We start from the raw sequence: 13,838 nt of genomic DNA, 5'->3' as shown, positions 1-13,838 counted from the left end.
ATCCGTCTTCATCAGAGTCAATCCTAGCTTTTTTTTTTTTTTTTTATTATTGAGGAAAGGCAAGTAAAAAAATAGATTAAATGAAAGTAAAAAAAATAATGTGAATAATGTAATGGAAATAATTAAGGAGTGAATTCGATTACTTTTTTGGACTTTTCCTTTATCGTCATCCACCTCTTCTCTCGGCAACTCCTCTTCTTATTTAATTTTTGATAGCAAAAATTTACTCAAAAAGTAGGCCTGTAAACTCACGATTGTATTCATTCACATATTCTACCAACAATTTCACACAAAAGAACTATAGTATCGATATGACAATTACAAAGGATACTGAGCTGTTTTGCCCTTCTTATCTACATAAAAACTACCTGCAAAACATAATTTTTACACACATTTACACTTTTATAAATTCATGTATCAATTTTCCTCAGCTTTCTATAATAAATACTAACAAATAAGGCGGACAAACAAGGCGGGGAAGGCGTGTAAAGCAGTACTTGGCAATAACTTAGAGGGCGCTGCTTCCCGCCACATCCACCAACCTCCTTCTTGCGCCGCCATTCACCGGATCGGCCGCACTTTCCCTGCTCCGGGAAATCGTCCTGAATCCTTTACAGGTGAGTTCTTTCCACCAAGCCACCATTGTAATCTTAAACCTCAACACCTCGGCAGTCCTTGTGGTGTGGAATAATGGCTGGATGCGTAGAGATAATGGAGATAATGAGGGAAATATGTGACGGTGTTGTGTGTGGCGGGGCATGGAGGGCTTGAAGTGAATGGTTGCTTTAGAAACGCTTTATTCTCTCACCACGTCTATATTCCAAGGCCACAGGGATGATTAGCGGTGTTCTTAATAGTGTTTCTCCAGTTAGCAATGTAGAAATCTTAAGACTGCCTCTAGAATCTTATAAAAACACTTCAGTATCATAACACGTTTTCACACTGCTTAATATTTAGTGATTTTATTCAGCTTTACAAACTTATGTTGGGGGAAAAAGTAGTGAAAAGTCTGGCTATTGATTATTTGCCATCCATAAACCCTGTGGTATTGCAGTTTCAACCAATACACCACGTCACTACACGTTCCCACGGTCTACATCACACGTCTACCATCATGTCTGACGCTATTTCACCCTCTAATGAATAGTAACCAGGACAGAATTTAGGTTCGGTTAGGTCTACCAGCATTTCTAACCCCATTTTATCCGGTCGGAAATGATTAACAACTTCAGGACAATTTAGGTTAGGTCTATGAGGATTTATAACCCCATTTTACCCCATGGGAAATGAATAATAGGATAATTGAGGTTAGGCCTTCGTGCACTTCTAACACCATTTAACCCTATCGGAAATTAATAATAACTTCAGGACAATTTAGGTTAGGTTTGGTTCACCTACACCCCCCTTCCCCGCTTTCCCAGGAGGTCCCCAGGCTTGATAGACATAAGGGAAAACATATTTGATAGGATATATTGGTTGAAACTGCAAATTCACCGACCCTTCCTAATCTATAAATGGTATGATCATTCCCAAACTCATGCCGAAAAATACGTCCCAGTACTGAAAGGGTTAAAAGAGAATAAATAAGTAAAAGTAAATGTAGGTGAAGCACTGGAAAGTGAGATTATGAGTTGGTGTGTTGAAGAATGACTGTCTTGTAGTGTGACAATGGCAGGATGTGTAGGTAATGGGAGGAGTAGTAGTAGTAGTAGTGGTCATGAGTTAAGTAATGGTGGGATGTGGTAATGATAATGAGGGAAATAAGGGCAATATGTTTAGAGATAGTGGAAATAATGGTGGGGTGTGTAGAGCTAATGGGAGAAATAATAGGATATGTAGAGAGTTTTTGTAATGAGAGAAATAATGGCAGGATGTGGTATTGATAATGAGGGAAATAAGTGATATGTTAAGAGATAGCTAGGGGAAATAATGGTGGGGTGTGTAGAGATAGTGGGAAAAATGTGTATAAGGGTGATATGTTCAGATATAATGGAAATTTTGGTTGGGTGTAGAGATAGAGGAAATATGTGACGACTGTGTGTGTGTGCAGAGGAGTGTGGAGGGCATGAGGTGAGTGTTGTGTTGTGTTGCAGGATGAGTGAGTCTCTACAGCTGCGTGGGTACCTGGTGGGGCACAATGGATGGGTCACACAGATCGCCACCAACAGGAACTTCCCCGACATGATCCTGTCTGCCTCCAGGGGTGTGTATCTATCTATCTATCTACCAAAATTAGCTTAAAACAATATAGCAATGTGAAATAAAACACGGAAGACAACACTATCAGTAAAACAAGACTAAAATCAACTTAAAAAAAGAAATAGCATTGAATAAAGAACACAGACAAAACCAGCTTTAAAAATCACCTAAGAAAAAAAAGATGCATTAAAAACAGCACAATTCTTAAGACAACCAGACTGATCTAAAAAATATCCTTAAAAACAACACAAAGAAGAAAAATATAGAAAAGAAAGGGTAACAGGTAACAGTGTAATTAATATGGTCTGTGTTGTATTGTGGGTGTGCAGAGACAAACATGGCATAAAACAACACAAACAAACCGACATAGATGACAAAATACAGGAAAACTAGAGTAACATTGTAATTAACTGTGTTGCATTGTGGGTGTTCAGACAAGTCCCTGATCCTGTGGAAGCTGATCAGGGAGGAGAACCACTATGGCATCCCACAGAAGAGGCTCCACGGCCACTCACACTTCATTTCCGACGTGGTGAGTCCTGGGGAGGGGTGAGGGGGGGCTGGGTTTGGTTGTGTTGGGGGTGAGGGGAAGGAGAAGTTGTGGGGTAATGGAAGTGGCTAAGGAAGGGAAAGAGAAGTGGGGTGGGATGGAGAGGAGGAATGAGGGGCTTGGTAGTGTTTGGGAGGTTATTGGGGTGTTTGAGGTGTTGTAATGGGATGAGAGGGGGCTGGGTTGTGTTGGGGGAGAGGTGAGGGAAGGAAGGAGAGGAGCTGTGTGGGTAAGGGAAGGAAGGAGAGAAGCTGTGGGAGTAAGGGAAGGAAGGAGAGGAGCTGTGGGGGTGAGGGAGGGAAGGAGAGAAGCTGTAGGGGGTGAGGGAGGGAAGGAGAGGAGCTGGGGGGGTGAGAGGAAAAGAACAATGTTAAGAAATAAAAAAATAAATAAAAAATCATTAACCCTTAGTTTTAAAAAGTTGTACATTTCTCTGAAGCAAGCAGCTAGTTTTTCCCTGAACACACCACCACCACCACCCAAACACCATCCCTTAACACACACCATTCAAACCACCCATTAGCACACCACCACTTAGAGTACCATCACCATCATTCAAATACCCATTAACATGCCATCCCTTATAACATGACCATTGCCCTTCCCCCATCCCCCCTTAACACCCCATACCATCCCATTATCAGGTGCTGTCCCTGGATGGCCACTTCGCCCTGTCTGGCTCGTGGGACAAGACCCTGCGGCTTTGGGACCTGGCTGCTGGCAAGACCACCCGTCGCTTTGAGGACCACAACAAGGTCTGCCTCCCCGGACACACTCCTTATTTACTCAAGCTTTTTTGTTTTGATATTTTTTTACGTAGTTAGAAGAGGATGCTTGCCCAAGGGTGAGTATTATCAGGTGTTTTGTATGCAGGAATGATGGCGGCAGCTGCAGATTGGAGGAGTGGAGGGGAGCAGTAGTGGTCTTGCCTGTGTTCTAGTTATTTATTTATTTACTTATTTATTTTATTTATTTATTTATTTATTTTTATTTATTTTTTTAGGTCAGTTTAGTCAGTAGGAATGCCTTTTATTTTTTATTTATTTTTATTTTATTTTTTTTTTATTTATTTTATTTATTTTATTTTTTTTTTTTTTTAATATTGACTGGTTCTGATTTTTTAGGTCAGTTTAGTCACCAGGAATGGCCTTTATTCATTCATTCTTTATTTGTTTATTTTTTATTGATTGGTTCCAGGTTTTTAATGGCAGGGACAGGATGCAGTGAAGAGAAGCAGCAGCATAATAGTACAAGTGTTGAATATTAATAGTTTAGAGTGATTCCCTTGATTGTTATTAAGGCTTTATTCATGTCACTGCAGGAATGTACATCTCTATTATTGTGTGGTATGGGAGGTTCTTCTCTTATTCTTTTTTCCACTTTTTCCTTTTTCTTTCTCCTTACCTCTTACTTTCCTACCATTTCTCTCCCTTTTCCCTTTCTCTTTTTCTTGCTATCTTCCCTTACCACCCCTCCTCTGAGCACCACCCTGGTGTTAGTGGTGGTGGTGGTGGTGATGGGTGAGTGTTGTATTGCAGGATGTGCTCTCCGTGGCTTTCAGCGCCGACAACCGTCAGATTGTCTCCGGCTCCAGGGACAAGACCATTAAGGTGAGCACCCCCTCCTCCTCCTGCCTCCTGGCTTGGCTTGTCTTTGGCACCTTCCTCTTTTATTTACTGTTATTCTTTCCAGTTGATGTTATGTGGGTTTTTAAGGATAGTTTAATGGTTCTAGTGAGAATTTAACTAATTTCAACATTTTTTTAAAGCTTGAAAACATTGACACGTTAAGATTTTCTGGGCGTGAGTTGAATTGTGACCCATGGTGGTGTTTTTCTTAACTCTAGCTAAGGATTGGCCACGAGCTGACGTGTGCCGTAATGACTGTTTTGCTGTATGTAGGATTTAAACCCAACCCTTTCCTTGGCTGGGTTGTCAGAAGAAACAAAAACGCTTTAGAATTGTCTTGTTGCTGTATTGTCATCTGGGGGCATCATCATTACTTGGTTGCAGGGGGATCCATTAAAGTTTTGTCTTTTTGGGTGTGTTGTCAAATACTTCTAATTGTTCCTGTCTCCCCTGCACAGCTATGGAACACCCTGGCCCAGTGCAAGTACACCATTCAGGAGGACGGCCACTCTGACTGGGTGTCCTGTGTGCGTTTCTCTCCCTCCAACAGCAACCCCATCATTGTCTCCTGCGGCTGGGACAAGGCCGTCAAGGTGGGCCTTGTGTTTGTTTTAGTTAATTAGTACCTTTATTATTATCATTATTATTGGTAGTTTAGTTTTTTGATTTGTTTTAGATATACAAAATTTAATTCAGTAATATGCTTAGCTAAATACTTTTGTTATGCTTTGTGTTTATTCCACTTCATATCTAAATCAACAACATACTTAGCTAAACACTTCAGTAAGGTGGACATGGAAGGGTCATTACCAACCAACCCTTACGACACTACAACACTTTTAATGATGATAAACCTGCTCCTAAGTACCATGTGGATACTCTTTGCGGATATGGGTCTGACAACTCCCCCACAGCACCACCCTTCATGTCAACCTGTTAGTGCAGAGAGTAAGTGTGTGTGTGTTTGTGTGTTTCAGGTGTGGAGTCTGACTAACTGCAAGCTGAAGACCAACCACTACGGCCACACCGGCTACCTCAACACTGTCACTGTTTCCCCCGACGGTTCCCTCTGTGCCTCCGGTGGAAAGGTGAGGATGCTAGGGGTTGTAGTACGGGGAGGTGGGGGCTGTACATTCTCTCTCTCTCTCATTCATATCCTCAAATTACATTCTTTTGATTTTTCTTGCATTTTTAAGAGGGAAGGGGAGGGGGGCATTAGGATTGGGTTAGATATGTCAGAAATCTTCATAACATTTGTATTTTCTTGTCTCTCTCTCCAGTATTCTAACTCCTGAAAACCTTATCTGTAGGTCTTTCTATAAACCTAGAAATTTTTTGTTTGGGTGTTTGTCAAGAAAATTGTTTAAGCTTTTTCTCATCATGTAAACAAACATGTAATATTTCATTTGATCTCTCTTGTGGGATTCAACGTCAAGGATCATGTTTTCTTCAATGTTATGTCTAATTTCCTGATGTATCCCCTTTTAAAATGCTATGCAGGATCTATAAACTTCAATAGCATAAACAACCAAAGACCACTTTAGCATAATAGACTTTAAGCATAACTGACCTTTCTACCATAACCTTTGTAGCATAACCATCATCTTTACCATAACAGTGACCTTTACTAGTATAACGGTGAGCTTTGTGTATTTCAGGACGCCAAGGCCATGCTGTGGGACCTGAATGACGACAAGCACCTGTACACCCTGGACCACACTGACACCATCAACGCACTCTGCTTCAGCCCCAACAGATACTGGCTGTGTGCCGCCACTGGACCCTCCATCAAGATCTGGGTGAGTGTCAAGGAAAGGAGGGAGGCAGGGTGAATGAAAGAGGAAAGAGGGTGTGGTGGGAGAGAAGATTAGGGAATGGGAGATGGAGAGAAGATGGAGAGAAGGCTAGGGAATGAGGGATGAGGTCCAAGTGAAGTAAAGAGAACTGAGTGTAAAAGATGATTCCTAACACCCCTAGTTTCCCCTCAGAATGTGCAAAAGATGATTCCAAATTTATAAAAGATACCAATCACCCCTCATTTTTCCTCTAGCACAAAATACAATTCCAAACACATTTCACATTTCCCCTCTGACTCCACAAAGAACAACCCCTAACATATTTCCCCTCGTCCAGGATCTCGAGGGCAAGAACATGGTGGATGAACTGAAGCCAGACGTGATTGCCCCTAACCTGAAGACAGAGCCCCCACAGTGTCTCTCCATGGCCTGGTCTGCTGACGGCCAGACACTGTTCGCTGGTTACAGTGACAGCAGGATCAGGGTGTGGCAGGTCAGCGTCACCTCCAGGGCATAAAGGCAATAAAGCACCCGGGTTCAATCGTGTTTTATTTTCTTTATAGTTGCTGTGGGATAAGGGAGTGGACGGGAGAAAAGGAGACCCGGGTTTGTTCTTAATTTTCTTTATGGGGTGGGTATGTTGGGGGAGGTGGTCTTTGGGAGTATCTGGGTGTAGTTTTATTTTTTTATGGTTGGGTTAAGGGAGGGTTCCTGGGGGACAGAGGCTAAGCATGCAATACTATATATACAAGTATGTACACTGGAAATGCTTAGATTCTTGAATGGAATGGCTGTGACTTAAAAAATAAATGTGTGAATCTTAATTTATTTTGTATTTATCCAAAAGAGACGGCCTTAAAGAGAGTCAATTAAAACCTTAACCTAGCGCATTACTTCTTGGAGGAGGAGGAGAACCCAGAGAAGCCCATCACCTTAGCCATCTCAGGATCCATACCCCCTGTCATGTCCTCATCAATAGAGGAGTCTGCCTTCCTCTTGCGCTCTTTCCTCTTCTCCCGGCGGTACTCCTTCAGCTTCTCCTCCTGGTGGGGAAAGATAGAGAAGCATTGACTCTGGTGGGGAAAACAATCCAATAAGGATAGCATTGAATCTTCTGGTGGTGAGAATGGGCTAAAATGGCGACAATAAAAAAGAGAAGTACTGGAAGAATCTATAATTTTGATGGAAAATAAAGAATTACTTGTTAAAATGGTGAGTATTGAGGGAAGCACCAAGATGTCAATTCTGGCAAGGAAAGCAGGAACATGGTTAAAATTGGTTGACTTATTAAGGAAAGCACTGAAAGGATGTGTAATTTTGTTGGGGAAAAGACAAGTCACTCATTAAAATGGTGACAAAATTGAAGAGGGAAGTACTGAGAGGACTAGAATGGCAACTACTGAAGATAAATGCACTGAGAAGACTAGAATGGTGACAATACTGAAGATAAATGTACCAAGAGGACTAGAATGGCAACTATTGAAGAGGGAAGTATTGAGAGGACTAGAAAGGCTAATGAAGAGAAGCATTGAAAGGACTAGAATGGCAAGTATTGAGAGAACTAGAAAGGCGACAATATTGAAGAGGGAAGCATTGAAAGGACAAATGATGAAGATTGAAGCACTGAGAGTACAAGAATGGCGACAATATTGAAGAGGGAGGCATTGAAAGGATGTCTTAATTCTCTAGAAAGGAAAAGAAAGAACTAATCAAAATGGCAACAATATTAAGGACATAATTCTGGTAGGAGGACAACTACTAATCATAAAAATGGCAACAATATTGAAGAAAGCACTGAGATCATGTATGATTCTCCTAATGGGGGGGGGAAATAGCTGGAGTAATGACAACACTGAAGAAAGGTGTTGCATGATGGAGAGGTATGATCGAATAGCAAGAGGAAGATTGGAAGAAGTATAAAGAGAAGACAGTTACAGTATTTGGGACATCCTGAGAGCTGGAGGAATGGAAAAGGAGTGATAGAAGAAAGGAAGACAAAAGGAAAAAAAAAGTAAGAATGAAATACAATGATAAATATAAAGAGAAGACAGTTATAGTTCTTTTTTTCTTTTTTTTTAACATCCTGAGCAATGTAGGAATGGAAAAGATTGCTTGATAGGGAAGGACTGGTGGAAGAAGAAAGGGAAGACAAAGAAAAATTATATAAATTGAAAGATAACTAAAGAGATGACAGTTACAGTTTTAGAACATCCTGAGCACTGGAGGGATGGAAAAGAGATTGCTTGATAAGAACTGATGGAAGAAAAGGAGGAAGGCAAAGAAATACATAGAAAAAACATTGCTGGAGAGAATTAACAAGGACGAAACACTGGAATACAAACAACTCTACAAACTTTACAACACCAGCAAATCACTCAACACTCACCTTGATTTTCTACATCACTCATCACTCAACACTTGGCACTCAACACTCACCTCCTCCTTGTGTTCCTGCATTACTCAACACACACCACCTCCTTGAGTTCCTGCATTACTCAACACACACCACCTCCTTGAGTTCCTGCATCACTCAACACAAGGCACTCAACACTCACCTCCTCCTTGAGTTCCTGCATCACTCAACACACGGCACTCAGCACTCACCTCTTCCTTGAGTTCCTGCATCCTCTGTTCAATGTCATAGTCCTTCTTCTTCTCCTCCAGCTTCTTCTTGTTGATGTCGAAGCGCTTCTTGACCTGATCCAGTGAGGAGCGCTCCACTCTCATCGACATGCCCAGGTTCCTTTGGTCTGATAGGAGAAGAAACAAGATAAAATACATCTCAGTACTGAAGAGGTTAAGAATTATTTGCATATCTTTTGATCTCACAGGAACAGGATAGAAAATGGAATAAAATATGAAATGTAACTATATTTCAATTGTCTTTGATCTGGGAGGATAAAAAAAGTTATTAAAAAAGAAAAAAATATGAATTCTAAGAATCATTTCAATATCTTTAATGTGAAAGGGGAGGAAACATGATAGGAAAGGACAATACGTATTTCATTCTATCTTTGACCTGAGAGGAATGGAAACATGACAGGAAAGGAAGGACAAAGATATGAAACTTAAGAATCATTTGCCTATCCTTGATCTTACAGGAACAGGATAGAAAATGGAATAAAATAAGAAACATAACTATATTTCATCTATGTTTGAACTGAAAGGAGAGGAAACATGAAAAGGAAAATAATGAAACAACTATATTTCTCTTTGATCTGGGAGGAAAGAAAAGATATTAAAGAAGAAAAATATGAAACTAAAGAATTATTTGCCTATCTTTGATCTTACAGGAAAGGAAAGCTATCGGGAAAGGAAAAATATGAAACTTAACAATATTTTCATGTCTCTGGTCTGAGGGAAAAGAAATATGAAAGAAAAGAAAAACATGAAACCTATCTCTAAACAGGCAATAAAGGAAACATTATAGAAAAGAAAGGAAAAATATGAAACCTAACAATATTTCATCTATCTTTAATCTGAGAGGAAAAGAAAGAAAAATATGAAACTTTACAATATTTCACCTATCTTTAATCTGAGAAAGAAAGAAGATAGAAAAGAGAGGAAAAATATGAAACTTTACAATATTTCATCTATTTTTGATCTGAGAGGAATGGAAAGAAATTACTAAAAGAAAATATGAAACCTAACAATTCTTCATCTATTTTATCAAACAAGCCAACAACAACAATAACAACAATAACAACAAACAACAACAACACACACACACACACACTAAAAAAAAAAAAAAATAATAAAAAAACAGGATAAATGTCTAAGTGAGAAAAATAAGCAGTAACCTATATATTTAAGCATCTATTCAGCATATGAGCCTAGATGAAAAAACAAAAAACAAAACAGCATTCACTGAGTACTTACGTTTCTTGCCATTGATGTGGTCGAGGAAGTTGATGGAATCCTTGACAACACAATCACACACATTGCAGTAATACCTGAGGGAGGGAACACCACTCAATACACCATCTACACCAGTCTTAGGCCCCTATTCTGAAACACTGCTCTCTCACCATCACTACTTTTCAAAGGCTCTAGTTTAAGGTACTCATGTTTTTAAGGGTGTTTTTATGGTCCTGGTGATGGATTGGCAAGATTTCTAGTTTATCAAGAGGAGAAACTGTCTTGAAAACCCTGCTAGTCATCTCCAGGAATTTGGAGAACTGTTGTAATGAAAGAATAAAACATTTTTAAGGGTGTTTTTATAGTCCTGGTGATGGAATGGCAAGATTTATAGCTTATCAAGAGGAGAAACTGTCTTGAAAACCTTGCTAGTCATCTCTGGGGATTTGGAAAACTGTTGTAGTGAGAGAGCAAAGTGTTTCTGAGTACAGGAATTAATACCACACTGACATTCATCTTTTCTTAAGTGATAAGATGTGGAGGAAGAAAAGTGTGAATTGCAAGTGACAAGATGGAAGGTGGAGGAAGAGATGGTATTGCAAGTGACAAAAGGGAAGAAGGTGGAGGATGAGATAAGAAGGTGGAGGAAGAGAAGTGTGTATTGCAAGTGAGAAGAGATAAAAGAGGTGGAGGAAGAGCTGGTATTGCAAGTGACAAAATAGAAAAGATGGAGGAGAAGCTGTGTGTATTGCAAATGGAAGATAAGAGGTGGAGGAAGAGCTGAGTGCATTGCAAGTGACAAGAGATAAGAATGTGGAAGAAGAATGTATTGCAAGTGATAAGAGATAGAAGATGGAGGAAAAGATGTGTATGGCAAGAGACGAGATAAGATGGGAGTGCCAATCCATGCACAACACTTCAGTAAGATAAGGTCAGTCTGCTCATGAACTGTACTTGCTATTTCCTACTTCCTATTGACTGTGACTTGAACTTTTTTATGAAGGAGGTTTCAAGACACTTATCTTCAGTTCATTCTTTTTTGAACTTTTTATGAAGGAGGTTTCAAGACACTTATCTTCAGTTCATTCTTTTTCCTTTTTTATTTATTTATTCATTTATTTATTTATTTTTTTTTTTTTGCTGTTCAGACTTTCTTCATCTAAAACCTCCATCATTAGCTACTTCTTTGTACTGTTTCTGATATAATAGCTGAAATATGTAGAGAGAGAGAGAGAGAGAGAGAGAGAGAGAGAGAGAGAGAGAGAGAATGAGCAAAAAAAAGAGACAGAGACAGAGAAAAAGAGACACACAGACAAACACACACAGATAGAAAAAATAAAAAATTAACTAATAAAAAAATACATATAAATGGTTTCCAAGTCACTGTATTAGAATAAAGATGAGATGAGGTAGCTTCTCCCCTCACCCCCCTCTTCACCACCCACCCTCCAGACTGTGACGCTGGTGTTGTCTTGGTGATGACCTGACTCTTGCCCAGCTTGGAGTCAATGTCGACCTTGTAATCTCGCTGCCGCAGTAACTCTCTCTTCACCGGCGCTGCCTTCTGGTTCTGTGCTGCGGGAGACAAGGTAGGCTGTGGCATTGTGGGAGGGAAGAAGATGGGGAGGCTGTTGCAATGTGGGAGGGAAATAATGGGGAGACTGTGACTATATGGGAGGGAATAGGAGATGGGGAGGCTATTAATATGGGAGGGATTAGAAAATGGTGAGACTGTTGCAATGTTGTGGGGGGAGGAAGAAAATGGAGAGACAGAGACAATATATATGGGAGGAATAGAAAATGGAGAGGCTCTTGCAATGTGGGAGGGAAAGGAAAACGGAGGCTGTGACAATATGGGAGGGAATAGACGATGGGGAGGCTGATATGTAGGAGGGAAAAGAAAATGGAGAGGGAGAGGACAGGGAGGCTGTTAATATGGGAGAGAATACAGGATAGGGAGGCAGTGACAATGTGAGAGGGAAAAGAAAATGGGGAGACTGTCACTATATGGGAGGGAATAGATGATGGGAACAATGTGGTAATGGGGAGGCTGTGACAATGTGAGAGAAGAGAATGGTGAGGCTGATAATGTGGGAGGGAAAGAATGGGGAGGCTGTTGCAATATGGGACACACACAAACACACACACACTCACCTTGGGCTGCCTCCCGCTCCACCCTCAGCCTCTGTTGGGCCAGTGACTCATACTCATCTCGATCCCATTTTCTCCTGAACTCCGTCGAATTCTGGGGAGGAAAACGTGATGGAATTGAAGACACGTTAGTGCTTTCCTCCGAAAAACAAGTTAGGGTTAGGTTAGGGACAATATTTAAATACATCAAGTAACAAGTATATGTGTGATTCGCCAAATATTTTACAAGGTTTAGTGAAAAATGTATGACTGCAAGACAAGTTAGATTAGGTTAGGGATAATATTTAGATACGTCAAAAAACAAGTATAGTATAAGTAATTCAACAAATATTTACAAGGCTTAGTGAAAAATGTAAGACTGCAAGACAAGTTAGATTAGGGATAATATTCACATGTGTCAAGAAACAAGTATATAAGCGATTCGCCAAATATTTTACAAAGCTTAATGAAAAATGTACGACCACAGAACTGTTGGGTTTATGTCAGGGAGTCACAGGTTGAAAGGGAAAGATATGTAATGTAAATGAAAAACTAGATAGGGTTTCATTATAGTCATGTTTGCTCCCCTACACTCCAAGAAATGGCTGAAAAATATGGGTTAGGGGGGGGAGTTGAATGAAGTGAAGCTGTCCTGTCTTTCTTTTTAAGTAAGTTTGGGATTTCATTTCAGCCATGTTTGTTGCTCTAACCACACAAGTTGTAAAAAAAAAATAAGGTTTGGGGCCGGTTGAATGAGACATAATTATCCTGTTTCTTTTATTTACTTGATTTTTTTGTTGGGTTAGGCATCTCATTTTAGTCACATTTATTCCCGTACCCACAAAAACAAGTACACCTTCCATAGACTTTATTTATTATATTTTCGAAGGCCAAATCTATTTCTTCAGTGTGTTCTCCGTCAGGAAGGAAAGGAAGGACGAAGAAAAGTATAACAAGGTGACATTTGTGAGATTCGCCCTATAACCGAATTAATAATGAGTTTAACATTGAAAACTCAGAAATGAATAGAAAAAAAAAAAAAATAAGTACCCCGTTCTGTAGATCCCCCAATGCAGCAGCAACAGGTAAAGCATTATTCATTACACTACACCTGGCCTCTTAATTAACCTTTCCCCGCTCAGCTGTATGCACGGAACAGTAACACAGCCACTTACGGAGTTGCTGGAGGACATGTTGCACCACTAATGTGTTCAAAGTGTTAATCTGAACCAGGTGGACCTCCTCTCAAATCGTTTCTTCCTTCTCGTTCTCCTCGCCCTGACTATTTTGTCGAGATGGAAGTAAACAATTATATTTTGCTGATTTTATTTATTCTGCTTATTCATATAGGTCTAAAAATAATGTATTAAAATTTTTCAGTATAGATTGTTGGTAATACTTGACTACATAGATATTTCTTATAGGTTTTCTTATTTTGTCGAGATCTAAGTATTTCATCTTCATTCGTTAATGCATTTTGTCCACTTTTGTTGACTAGAAAAGTATTTAGTGTTTATTTTTTGTCCTGATTGAAGTAATACTAGGTCCTGTCTATTATATAAATAAATATGACCTACTACAGTTGCCCTTATTCAAAGAAAATTGCATAGACATCCTGCTGAAAAAAATTACATAGACCACCTGCTGAAGGGAATTACATAGACCACTTGCTAAAGG

General features: G+C 39.8%; 2 protein-coding genes across 2 annotated transcripts; one reads left to right on the top strand and one right to left on the bottom strand.

Annotated features, from left to right (window-relative positions):
* Window positions 1-472: 472 nt before the first annotated feature.
* Window positions 473-6,714, top strand: LOC123502814 (guanine nucleotide-binding protein subunit beta-like protein). Its single transcript, XM_045252081.1, has 9 exons — window positions 473-617; window positions 2,094-2,203; window positions 2,634-2,731; window positions 3,394-3,504; window positions 4,288-4,359; window positions 4,836-4,970; window positions 5,355-5,465; window positions 6,036-6,176; window positions 6,511-6,714. The coding sequence occupies exons 2-9, from the start codon at window positions 2,095-2,097 to the stop codon at window positions 6,688-6,690; spliced, it is 957 nt and encodes a 318-aa protein (XP_045108016.1). The 5' UTR covers window positions 473-617; window position 2,094; the 3' UTR covers window positions 6,691-6,714.
* Window positions 6,715-6,983: 269 nt separating this feature from the next.
* Window positions 6,984-13,453, bottom strand: LOC123502817 (zinc finger matrin-type protein 2-like). Its single transcript, XM_045252084.1, has 6 exons — window positions 13,337-13,453; window positions 12,186-12,276; window positions 11,477-11,606; window positions 10,053-10,126; window positions 8,778-8,923; window positions 6,984-7,216 (listed from the first exon to the last, which is right to left on the bottom strand). Exons 1-6 carry the CDS (start codon window positions 13,352-13,354, stop codon window positions 7,064-7,066), a joined length of 612 nt encoding a protein of 203 aa, XP_045108019.1. The 5' UTR covers window positions 13,355-13,453; the 3' UTR covers window positions 6,984-7,063.
* Window positions 13,454-13,838: the final 385 nt, after the last annotated feature.

This window comes from Portunus trituberculatus, chromosome 12 (genome assembly GCF_017591435.1).
Source record: "Portunus trituberculatus isolate SZX2019 chromosome 12, ASM1759143v1, whole genome shotgun sequence".
Taxonomy (NCBI): Eukaryota; Metazoa; Arthropoda; class Malacostraca; order Decapoda; family Portunidae; genus Portunus; species Portunus trituberculatus.
Note: the sequence above shows the minus strand (reverse complement) of the source record. Positions and strands in the feature narration are given on the sequence as shown.